Below are 12,808 nucleotides of genomic sequence, written 5' to 3'. Positions count from 1 at the left end.
AGGATTCACTAAGCCTCTTCCTATTGAAACTCTTAACAAAGTTCGAATTCATCCAAAAAACGACTAAGTCAAATCGAAAGGTTTGGAACGAAAATAAAACCAAATTCAGATAAAAAGGGTTTAAAAGCCTCCCCAGGCTACCAAGGGTTCCGAAGACCCTAAAACAAGTCAAGGTTTAAAAGCCTCCTCAGGCTGCAAATCTGGTACATAGACGAAATTAAAAGCCCCTTGGGCAAAAGTCATGAAAACAACATTTTTAAAGAGCCTCGGCTCTTAGACATCATCATCACGGGAGCTCCTCCCGACACTCTTATCTCCTTCAGCTGGTTCACCTTCTTTGGCTGGACCTCCCTAATCTGCCTCCTTATCATCGCCCATTTCGGACGCCTCGATTGGAGCTAAATCAGGGTCCACAAAAACCTAAGTAAGAACCGTACTCTCCAGAAAAGGGGAGATTGAACATATTGATCTCGAAAGTACCTGAGCTCTTAGAGAGTTGAGGAAGAGGAAGCTTGATGATCGAGAAGTCTGAGACTTGCGCCTTCTCGTACGCAGCAGCCGCCTCCGGCATCAAGGTCATTAGACGATTATACTCGTCCTCAGCATTCTGGATTTCATTCTCCAGCATATCCTTCAAGAGGTCGGCGTTGGCCTGAAGCTCTTGAGCATAAATCTGGAGCTCGACCTCATCCTTCTTCTTGGCAAACTTCTCCTTCACGGAGGCCAAGATCTTGTTATAGACATCAGCTACCTCTTTCTTTCCTCTCCTAACAGCCAACTTGACCTCAGCTTTCCTGTTCTTCTGGCTGTCTTGGGACGAAGCAATCAGTTCCTTGACCTGATACTAGGCTATCTTCCGAGCAGACTCTAACTCAGCAATCTTCCGGCTCTTCACCTGGATGTCCACCGTTTGACTCTCAACTTTCCCTTGCTGGATGTCGGCTTTGGATCCAAGTCTCTTGACCTCGGCTTGGAGTTCAGAGACCAGAACCCGAGCTTGGTCAAGCTCCACTTTAGTAGCTCTAACTAGCTCAGTAACCTGAGCTAGCTCACCAGCGTTGGGGGCATTGTGAACAGTTTCTTCAAACTTGAACTGAGCCATGTTGATAGCTCCAGCTAGCTACAAAAACAAAAACAATAACTTACGAAACATCTTCTGAAAAGGATTAAGTTAAAAGACTAGAGTCGAGATCATACCTGACCCATGAAGTGGGCAATCTCAACATACTCTTCCTTGTTCGTGAGATTGGCGGTTGAGGGAAGGGCGCACCCGGTTCTCTTCATATGCCTCATTAGCGTAGCCAAACCCCACGAGTCATCCAAGACTGATCCAGGCTTCGAGTGAGTGAAGTTCCAGCCGACGGTTCCTCCTCTAGAGGAAGAAGAGGAAGACCTAGAAGGTCTGTCAACTTGGTCGGTCCTGGACCTCTTGCTCCTCGGATGCTCAAATTCATGAGTATCCTTCGCCATCTGAGGATCAGCTTCCACCTCCGGAACCTCAGGGTGAGGGACAACTTCCTGAACCTTGGGCTCAGAATAACTGGCATCTTTGGCAGGAGCAGAACCTCCATCATCAAGAACATCCTTCACCGTGCTGAGGAAGGATCCTCCTTGATTCTTGTCGCTTCCTCGAGAGGAGCTGGCAGCCTTAGTTGATCGACCCCTGGAACGGAATGAGGGCTGAATAGGCATCTTCTGTGACTGAGTTTTTTCAGAGGTACTGGCTCCAGACGAGACTTCGAATATCGATTCACCTTCAGAGACTGAATCATGAAGAAAATCTTTAGTCCAAAAGACGAATTCAAACATTGAAAATCTAAAATCAATATAGGAAGGTTACCTTCTAGACCAGCAACTGTGACTGAATCAGGAAAGGAAGCCTTGTATCGTTCAGGGAACCTAGCTGATCCAACTCTCAAAGTTGTAAAAGCTCCCCAAGTATTAGGGCTGTGCTGCAGCTTCCTGTGAAGAGCTCTGGTGAGTTTACCGGATAACTTGACAGGGTCTTCAATCTCTGCAAAAAAAATCAAAGAAGTTAGCAAATCGCGATAAGCAAAAATAATATACAAACATATCCCTAAAATCCTAACGAGAAATGTCAGACCAAGAGGCCCTGAGGTCTCGGCCTACAGGAACCGTCAAAGGGTCGATCTTGACACAGAAATATTTCTTTCGCCAGTCATCATCACTGGCCGTGAACTTAAAAATGCCTAGCCCCGGACGACAGGGGAGGTAATAGGTCCCGCTTCCGCCATCCTTGGAAGAGCTTTCCTTTATCAGGAACAGACTCATCAGCTCACTCACCCTACGATAACTCCTTCTTTAGCCCTGGTGATGAATCCGTTCACCACTCGGATAACCGAGGGGCAAAGTTGAGAAAGGGCCAATTGATAGTGATCTAGAAGGTCTAGCAAGAGGGTTGGGAGAGGGAACCTAAGGTGGCATTTGGAGATGCATTTCTCATGAATACAGAACCAACCCTCCAGAACAGTTTCAGGAGTTTCATCGTCAGTACAAGCCCTGGCTAGATCGCTCTTGCCGTGAGCTTGGACGACAAGATTAACGACATCCTGACTCTTCAACAACGAGGGAGAGTGAGGACCAGAGGAGGTGCTCTTGCCATCTTTCTTCTTCATCCTCTTGACTCTCGCTCCAATCGAATCCTTAGCCTTCTTCTTCTTGGCGTCTTTCTTCATCTTCTCTCCGGCCTCTTGTTTAACCTTCATAAGACGAGCACCGGAAGCAGAGATTTGAATTTCACCGGAGCCTTCTTTTTGACTCATGATAAGTAAAAGGGTAAAGAGAAAGGAGGTGAAAAGGGAAAGATCGAGTCGAGTTGAGCAAAAACGTAATCTCTAGAGAACTTAGGGATGAAGAGCAAGTTCGATTAAGAAGCAGAGATTAAAAAAAACAAAAGAATACGCAGTAAAATAAAGGAGAGGGGAGAAGTTACCTTGGAAACCGTCGGAGGCGTAAAGAAAGTGGAGAGACATGCAGTTAATACTCGCAGCTTTATATCCCATCATGTCTCGAAAATCGGAAACCACATTTCAAACTCTCCTTAATCTAAACCGTCGATTTAATCGAAGAAAATCTACAGCCGTCCGATTAGGCAGGAATATATATGGTTGATATAGCCAGTAATCATTATCTCAACAAGAAGATCTAGGCTGGACGGCTAGGTCTAGCTTCCGAGAATAACGAAGTCTAATCTCGAGAGCTGGGGGCAACTGTTGGGCCCAAATATGGCCCGATAGCTAGTGATGAATAAGAGAAAAAAATAATGGGCTGCGACAGGCCCATCACAAAATCAATCTTCAAAAGCAGCTAAGTTAGAGCCGGAGGCTGTGAGCTAAGGATGTTCACCAGAGAGGTCACGGAAAGGAGGCAGCTCGTGGACGTGTGAATAGGCGCAGGACCCGATCAAAGGGAAACTGTTGCAAGTCCCTCAAATCACGGAGGAGATCTCGGAAACTAGTTGGTGACGATCAAATGGAACCTGAGGCTATTTAAAGAGGGAATCAATCAAGAAAAGGACATTCATTCAACCCTTATTCGACACAATACTTTCATTATCTTTGTAACATTCTCATTATCTTTGTAATCATCAGAGAACATTTCTTATAACCATTCTTTACCAAAATCATCAATAAAATCATTCATCCATTCTACAAGTTCTTACGGGATTCAGCCCACGATTATTTTTCCCTAATCTAAACCTGATCTAAAATCTAGGAAGTAAGTTTTATCCCTCACAGCTTACTCAAATTTTATCTATTAATTATTGCTTTTAAAATCATTAATAAATATAATTCATTCTAATAACACAAATGAATCATTAATAAATATAATTTGTGTGATACAGAGAATTGATAAACAATAAGCCATAAAGTTTATTTCAACAAAAATATATTTGATACGATTACATCTGTTAATCATATGATTTTTTGAAAAGCTTGTGTATTGACATGTTGAAGAAACAATTGAGTGTACAAAAAATCGCACAAGCTTGAAAGTTTCACCATTAGCAGTTATCAGTCTCCTCCACAACATCACAATTGAACTTCAAGCCATACATGTGACCCATCTTAGTCCTCTTTGTCTCCAAATATCTCTTATTTTCCTCTGTGATAAGACTCAACAGAGGGACTCTTCCCACATCGGCTATCCAAATCCCCTCAGACCAACATACTTTGCCGGATTATTCATCATCAGCTTCATCGTCCTCACTCCCAAATCCATCAGTATCTACAATTCCAAGTAACAACAGAGCACATCAATACAGATGCCAAACTCATACAACCAATAAAAGTGAGGCGAATAGCTGGGCATAGAGATTGCGACTACATTATATATTTTCCAGGACCACCAACCAACGTCAAAGAAAAACCAGTGCAGCAAAAAAAAGGACTAACTCCAAAGAGAGACAGTGCAAAAATTAAAATTACCAAATCCAGAAAGGCTAGAACTTGATTCGTGATGGTGATGGAGACATGGCCCAAACCCACACAACTTCATATCCTCCTCCTCAGCCAGCTCCTCCAGCAACTTCATCATACTCGCCGCCTCATGATGATGATCGTGATCATGTGAATGACTGCACCCTCTGATCACGCGCCAGCTTGAGTGAGAGAGTGCGGTATGTACGCACAGATCCAGAACGAGAAACAGAACCACGAGCCTTATCAGTGAGAACGATATCTGATCTAAGAAGAGCGGCGGTTGTTGCAGCAGGCGCCTTCCACAGTGATGAAGAAATGGGGAAGCTTGAGGAAGGAGGAGTGAGTATGGTAACACGAATTCATCTTCTTTCTTGTAAAATGAAAACAAAATCAGAGTCAGAGATGGCGGACGAGTAATATGGCGATGGCGGTGAAGAGCTGGTGGTGGTGGGATAATGAGCTATGGTGTCAAAAGGAGTGTTGTGATGAAGCTCCGATCCAGGGTGACTAGAGAGTAGAGATGAATTGAGAATTTGAGCAAGTCAAGCGGATTGAATCTGAGACTGCTCTTGTATCTTCGTATGGAGAAAAGCAGAAAAGAAAAAAAAAATCCTCCTATATATTAAAAGAAAAATACATTGTACACATGCGCTCATACAGCTCTTCCTGCGAAAATTCTCGCGTTTCTATTGGTCGATTTTTTCTAATTATTCTTTTTTATTTATTTTTCTCGCCCATTTAATTGGAAAGTCACATTAATTGTAAAACGCACTAATCATTTCTTGCGCAAGAATCGTAATCAATGTCGACCATTAATCATAGCTTGCAGAACAATTTTATTAAATGTCGACTAATCATTAAATGTTTTAATGGGAAATACGTTTTATATTTTATTAGGAAACTAATTATTATCATCATACCTTATTTATATTGACTACTTCCGCAAGTCTTACATCCTATAAAATGCATATTCGTGATTAATTTTACAAATTTATTATGTTTCCTTTAATCATTAGTCATTTAATGTACATACCTTATTATAACCAATTACTTGCGCAAGTCTCGCAAGTAATTTTTTTTGCGACGTTAGTACTCTTCACCATCAAAGGACTATATATAGAATACAAAGTGGCGTTCAAGCAACACAACCATTCTTCTATTTTGTAAGGAAAATGGCAATGCTCGCAAAGTCAAAAAATATAGTATTTTTGGTCCGAGAATTAAAACCCCGTAAAGATACGTCCCGTATTGAAGTTAGGATTATTCGGTTGTGGAAGAACTACAACAAAGAATCAAGAAACACTATTGAAATGGTTTTTGCTGATAGAGAAGTAAGTGAAGAACACACAGTTTTGTTAAGATTTTGTTTATTGTTTATTAATAATATTATTTTTACTGGTATTCAGGGGACAAGAATTCATGCTTCAGTTGGTGAACAACTCATTAAAAAATATGGTGAAAGGCTACATGAGGGAGATGCAATTGTCGTCCAGTTGTTCAAGGTCTTCGATGCAATTGGTGAATATCGTACAACTCCACATCCGTACAAAATTGGTTTCTATCCAACCACTTTTGTTGGAAAAGCTATAGATTTTTCAAGTGAAGTTCCTGAAAAAAAATTTACGGATTTTACCGACATTCTGGAAGGAAAGATTGATAGCAGCTGCTTAGTTGGTGAGTCAGTTTAGCACACAATTATTTGTCTGTCATGTTATGTTAAATTTGTTCTTATTTTTTTTATTGTATATTGTAGATATTATTGGACAAATAGTCAACTTTGGGTCGCTGGAAAACAAAAACATTAAAGGTAAAGATAACATGAGGCTTTTGATCGAGCTACGTGACCATAGGTAAGCTGAAATTTCTATTATTATTGTGGTTTTTTTAAAAAACAAAAAGCTCTACATTTTATGATGAGTTTTTATTATACAGTAATGTCAAGATGATGTGTACTTTGTGGGGTGGTTATGCTAAACAAGTATACGACTACAGTATGAGTAACATGTCCATAATGATTATTTGTATTATCAGGTTCTGTTCCATTAAAGAGTGGAAAGGTATGTAATTTGATTTGTTAAGGTTTCTAATTATTACTCGCAGACAATATAATATGATGAATGTTCTCCAGGGGTTTACTCCATATCTAGCGGGTTTAATTCCACCCACATTTTGCTAAACCCAACGTGTTCATTGGTTGATGAGTTTAAATTGTGGTACGTGATAAAACATGTAATTTTTTTAAAAATGTGTTATTAAATTGGACTATAAAGTTAAATTATGTCTTTTTGTCTATGTAGTCTTCCTGATGATTCACTTGCTATTACAAACAAGGATAGTAGCCAATGGAGTGTTGCTAGTGCTACATCTGTTCGTGCCCGGTTTTTTGTTCTTAATGAGAGGCTAACAATAAGAGATATCGTTGACAGTACTCTGGTTAGACGTTCACTATTATTTTTTTATTAAATTAAAATTATTAATTTTAATATTGATCCTAACATGCTGTTGTTTTGAGTAGGTTGGGACTTTTGTCACCTTGGGGACTATTGAAAACATAGATACTGAGCGTGGTTGGCAATATCTAAGTTGCAAATACCACAACAAAAAAGTTATGCCTACAACCAATGTTGATGATGAGAACCGTCCCTTGTTCTACTGCAATACATGTGATAAATAACACATTGATGTCATTCCAAGGTATTTCATTGAACGCGTACATAATTAACTATTCTGGTTTTTATTATATGATGTTTAATTATCGTGTACGTCATCCAGTTATTAATTGACATTAAACTTAATTGGTAACTCAGGCTTAAATTAATTGTCCACGTTAAAGACGAAACCGGTGAGGTAAACTTTCTTTTGTTTGATGGCAATGCTCAAGTGCTTGTGCGTCGTTCTGCCGCTGAACTCTATGATGAGGTACCGTCAAATTTAAATAAAAGAGGAAATTATTACTATATGTATAAATTAGAGTCCTCACTTTTCCCTTTGTACTTGTAGAATCTAGATGAAGACTTGTTACCAGAAGCTGTTAGCGACCTTTTTGGCAAGAGAATCCTTTTTGAGGTTTCAGTTGATGCTGATAACATCAAAGGAAAGAGCTCTCAGTATGTTGTTCGAATTGCTACTGCTGACCGTGAACTGATTGAGGAATTTGCTGCTTTGCCAGTTAAACAGGTATTGTTCTCATTGGTGTGTATAGTTCAGCTAATTCTTACATTATCGTAATACTGATCGGTTAAACTTTTTCCTTCTAGGTCCTAATGCTGCAGTCTTCAGATGATATTTCTTCTGGTTCAGGTGGTTTATCAGGAACTCCATTGTCTAAAAGAAAAAGCCAAGATGAACAACAGAGTAGCCTAGAGGATCAACATTCCGTGAACAAGAAACTTTTTCTAAAGAAAGTCAAGGGAGAGTAACATAGCTAATGTCAATGATAGCTAATGAGACGTATCTTTCTATTATCGTGGCTTTGTCTTTGTTTTTATTTATTTAATCCTTCGTTGGAAACTGTTTTACGAATATTGCATTATGTCATTGAGATTCTTACTATTCATGGTATACTAATTAGTTAGTACGAGATTCAACTTGAAGATTGAAGATTTACTACGCTATTAAAATATGAAATTTTTATGTTTTTTATGAATTAATGATGCTATACACGGTTGTTTCAATCTCAGTATCCATGGTTTACTAATTGGCAGAAAAAGATGCATAGGCGAGAGTGAATATATAATTTTTACTACTCTTCCATGAATAAATGAAATTGGCAGAAAAATATTTCTTTTTCCTTCACTCCACCTATATCTTGCAGATGTGGTCATATAAAGGTTTGATGTGAATTATTTTTTCGGTTGATTACATTTGCATAGACATGCGTTCGTTCATAATTTAATCGATTGACATTTATAAAGGTTTAAGAAAAACTTGAACCGGTTTAGGGTGTTCTTAAATTCTAATGAACTTAGCCCATGAGTTATATCGCCATTACTACAAAATGAAGCCCAAATACTAAAAATGAGAAATGACAAAAAGGTATGAAAACATTTGACGGGGTCCAGTTGTCATGTGAAAAGTCACGACCCTTCGATTCTCCTTCTTCTATATAAACTGTACACTGACCGAGAAACTTTCCAAATCTATCATTTATCTTCTTCGCTTGCTTTTGTCTCGCCAACTATTACGCAAGTGAGTTCTCTTTCTCTTTAGGGTTTCGTTTACTGTCTATGATAAACTGTAGATCGACTTATAAACTGTATATTGCGTTAGATTTTGTAGCCATCATTTCTATTTTCCTGTATATTTCATTATGTATTTTTCGATTATAGGATGTATATATCGTTAGTAATCAATATGAAAAACAGTAGATCGATTCACAAAGAAAGGAGTTTAGATAGGTTTTGTATCCACGATATACAGATTTGTTCTGTAGGTTATGTATGTTGATTTTGCTAGGGTTATTATAATTTATATTTGAATCGGATAAAAATTGGAAAACATCATCCAGTTTATTTGTTTTAGTATTTTTTGAATTTTGGATTAGCAAGTAAGCAAATGGTTATTATTGGCTGTTTCATTTCTCATCCTTTTATTTTTCTAACCCGTACTGTTTAAACCTAACATGCAGATCAAGATCTATATCATGGCAGGAAACAAGGATCTCAAAATGAAGGGTCAAATGGTTGAAGAATATGGTTCAACCATTGAAGAGGCATTCAAGAAAGGGCGTCTGGAGACAACTCAGCATTACCGAGCCACAAGAAAGGGCGTCTGGAGACAACTCAGCATTACCGAGCCAAGCTGTTCATGTACAAGCAACTACAAGAGGGTCTCATGAAGAAACATGATGCAGAGCTTGAGGTCTCCCGCGTTGCAGGGAAATTGGAACTCATTGAAGAACTCTTCAATGAGTCTGCATTCACTGAACTCAAGGAAAAGTTGGAGTCTGATCTTGTGCTTGCTACGGCGAAGGTGGCTGATGTGGAGGTCCCGTTCATTGATTGGTACAAGTTGGGTGAACCACAGATGTTTGACTAATCTGTGCGGTTCCTCAATCTCTCCAAGTTAAAAACTTTTTATGTTGTTTTAATAGTATGTTTATATATTTCTGAACTTATTTACTGGTTTGTTAAACCAGTTTTCCCATCTTTATGGTGGGAAATTAAACTTAAGTACTTATTTTATAAATAATCTATTCCGTTTTCTATTGTTTGTGTTTGTTGTTGCATATATTACTTGTTAGTTAGCATGTTTTCAGTAGAGTTTAGTATAGGTTGTCTCTATAGTTAGAAGAATATATATCATTTTAATAATGACTTACCCATAGAAAGGATAAAGATAAGCGTGAATAGTTAGATATAGTAGTTGGACACATTTGTGCAGACTTTCATATTTCTCAAGATGATAAAGCCAATTAAACTAAATAATTTGATATATTATGAAGTTGATAATTGATTAGAGTATATATTCTTGACATAATATAAAATAGAAATTGGTTAATTATAAGTTTCCGTTTTTAACATGAAAAGATATTAGTTGCAATTGAATGAAAGATTTAATTGTCTTTAGGAAGCCTTCGATAATTGATTATTTTGTCATAATAATAAGTTAATAAATTTTGAGATATTAAAATATATTGCGAACTATAAATACAAAGCTTTCATAACAATTTTTAGTATCTCAAGTTTCTAGAGTCTAGGTGATTGTATTGTCAAATATGCAATCGAGGTATTGTAATGATGATCTGTTTGATATTTTTTGAACTTTATTTGCAGACATGTTGAAAGACATTGACATGTCAGTATGGACAATTTTCAAGAGTTATTAATATTTTCCAAATTAAATCACATGCAAAAAAAATTGAAACCTATGTACCTAAATTTGACAGGCAATAATTTAAAATTCCTTTTACAAGCTAACTATATCCTTGATCATTTCTTCTTTAATTCAAATAGTACATGTTTCTTTTAATAGTGTCGAATATCTATATATAAGGAAATATATATCATCTTTGTAAGGAATATCTTTTTTTGTCAACTGTAAGGAATATCTATATATAAGGAAATTATAGTTTGATTGGACAAATCAAATATAATCCATTCAATTTCAACGAAGATTTCGCTTCGATTTGCGGTTCTTTTAAAATATGATTATTTATATGTACTCAAAAAATATCAAGTTGATTAAATATCTTTTCCTGTGTATCATAAATTAAACTTGCATTTTTTACAAAAAATGCATTAAATAAATATTGAAGTAAAATCTAATTGGATGAGTCTTAAAAGGGCAAATGGAAAGGCATTTTATGGGAATCGGTGGTCTTTCAATATACATTTTGTTTACTTTATCATTATCTTACCAAACATAATATCAGTCTTCTTCTCCGACGTTTTCTCTAGAATTCTCTCTTTACCTGCACCTATCCTTTGGTAAGATTTTATTTTCTATTTTATGTTATGAACACATGTAGATCATCAGTCACTTATTCTATTATCGAATCATGGTTTAATAGAAGTGCATATTTTGGTTCTAGAATACATTACAATGATCCTTCTAGGTTATATATAATAAGGATTGGGATTTAGTTCACCCTTTTAAACAATTCTAAAAATTTGCGGATCTGACTAAATAAATTTGTTTTATTGTTACTTTAGTTTTGTCTTTTTTACATCTGAATATGTCTGACCTTTATGTACATGCAAATTATTTTGTACATATGCAAGACAAGATCTCTCGATGGCTTTCAACAGCGACCTAAATCTCAATACACCGACGGCTGAAGAACACAGTCGCAAAGACCTTGAGGCGGCTTTCAACAATGGAATGATTGCCACTAGGGAGCGCTACCGAGGCCTGCTGTTTGTGTATCAGAACCGATTGGAACAAATCATAGCAAGGCATGATGAAGAGCGTGAAGTGTATCGCATTCTAGGCAAATTAGAGTTACTCAAGGAACTCTTCAATCTGGCTGCTATGACGAAGGAGAAGAAGTTACTTGAGAACGAACTTGTGCTCGCAAAGGAGAAGATGGAGAGTATTAAGATTCCTGAAGTTCATTGGATTAGATTGGGTGAGCCACAAATGTCTGATTAACCTATTTGCTTCAATAATCTTCCATGTTTTGAATGTTTAAGGCCCTGTGATCTTTCGGCTACTTATTTTGGTTTTTATCACCTGGTTCTGTTATCCAGTTTATTGAATTATCTTATTTTGTGGAACTAAACTTATTGTTCCTTTTGCTAAATTTCTTTTTTATGGACATGGATCAGTGGAATATTTCAAATATGGTTTACCCTCTTATGCAATTATTAAAAAGTTACTTTAGTTTCGATGTATTTATAGGATGTATTCGGTTTAGTTAGTTTAGTTTCGATATCCTTTAAGATTTATTAGAGGGATTGATGATCAGTTATACTTGGTGTAATGATAAAAAGTTCTAATACTTCACAATAGTATGATATTTTTGTAGTTATTGAATTAAATATACTACACATGAAAAACATTAGGTGGAATTATGTTTACATGAATTTGTTACGATATTTCAAGCCATAATCAGGTATTTTTATTTTTCTTCAATCAACAGAAGAAATACGAAAACTAATTGGAATATTGTATCGTTTTTCCCATCAAGCTACTAAAATGTTCTTCAAGGTCCTGTGATTGTATTAAATAGTCTAATCTCATGGTCAAACTGAGATCAAAATCTGCATTTCAAGAAACGGAACAATAAGAAACCGATTGTCAATTTTAAACTATCACAAGTCATTGTATTAATGCGAAGTAAATTTGAACTGGATCTTAAATATACAAGAGGGCCTTCAAAACTGAAAACCCTAAGGTCCCATTAGTGTAAATCTAACTCTATAAATCAAGAAACTGCAAATCCTTAATCAAACGTAGCGATACTTGTTTCTTAGCTTAACATGCAGCCGGGCAAGTATAGTTGGTCAATTTCTACACAGGTTTGCTCTCTCTCTCGAGATCCAAACATTAATGCTGAACATTACTTTTTTTGAGTTAAGGATTCATGCTTTATTTTCTTTTAGAAACTATGCACATTTGATCAAACTTCACAGTCTTCCTATTGTTATGTAAGTGATTTTTATCTTATAAAATTTTTATAATAAATTATACGTTTGGAGTACTTCGAGGGAATAACCTGTCGTATTATATTTTCCAGGTTTACGAAAAAGTAGAGAATCATACAGAGATTGAATTCCATCATAGACATCGATATCACAATATGATGACATTTATACACAGAGAGCAATATTCATTCGAAATCAACGAAGAACAAGATAAATCCAAGTTTGTGTATTGGATGGAGAATAACAAACAAATACCTCATGTAGTAAATCTAAAGTCTT

The 12,808-nt window shown here is 36.7% G+C and overlaps 1 protein-coding gene and 1 long non-coding RNA gene across 2 annotated transcripts; one reads left to right on the top strand and one right to left on the bottom strand.

The window, feature by feature from the left end:
- Positions 1 to 3,873: 3,873 nt before the first annotated feature.
- On the bottom strand, positions 3,874 to 5,044 carry LOC108820830 (uncharacterized). Its single transcript, XR_001944402.2, has 2 exons — positions 4,449 to 5,044; positions 3,874 to 4,248 (listed from the first exon to the last, which is right to left on the bottom strand). It is a non-coding gene; the product is annotated as an uncharacterized LOC108820830 (long non-coding RNA).
- Positions 5,045 to 5,752: 708 nt separating this feature from the next.
- LOC108821816 (uncharacterized) lies at positions 5,753 to 9,479 on the top strand. The gene is made up of 11 exons (XM_056992928.1): positions 5,753 to 5,773; positions 5,849 to 6,116; positions 6,196 to 6,292; positions 6,375 to 6,499; positions 6,571 to 6,655; positions 6,740 to 6,875; positions 6,958 to 7,088; positions 7,250 to 7,361; positions 7,443 to 7,619; positions 7,700 to 7,857; positions 9,152 to 9,479. The coding sequence occupies exons 1-11, from the start codon at positions 5,753 to 5,755 to the stop codon at positions 9,477 to 9,479; spliced, it is 1,638 nt and encodes a 545-aa protein (XP_056848908.1).
- The last annotated feature ends 3,329 nt before the right edge of the window (positions 9,480 to 12,808 follow it).

The sequence above is a fragment of the Raphanus sativus genome, chromosome 8, assembly GCF_000801105.2.
Source record: "Raphanus sativus cultivar WK10039 chromosome 8, ASM80110v3, whole genome shotgun sequence".
NCBI classification, from domain to species: Eukaryota; Viridiplantae; Streptophyta; class Magnoliopsida; order Brassicales; family Brassicaceae; genus Raphanus; species Raphanus sativus.
The sequence above is the reverse complement of the archived record's forward strand: the minus strand, read 5'-3'. Positions and strand labels throughout refer to the sequence as shown.

What these genes read in the sequence shown, in the direction of transcription:
- LOC108821816 (XM_056992928.1), top strand. Translation starts at nt 5,753, where the DNA reads ATGGTTTTTGCTGATAGAGAA. An exon ending in TTCCATTAAAGAGTGGAAAG is followed by an intron (nt 6,500 to 6,570) that starts GTATGTAATTTG and finishes AATGTTCTCCAG; the next exon opens with GGGTTTACTCCATATCTAGC. An exon ending in CTAAAGAAAGTCAAGGGAGA is followed by an intron (nt 7,858 to 9,151) that starts GTAACATAGCTA and finishes CAACCATTGAAG; the next exon opens with AGGCATTCAAGAAAGGGCGT.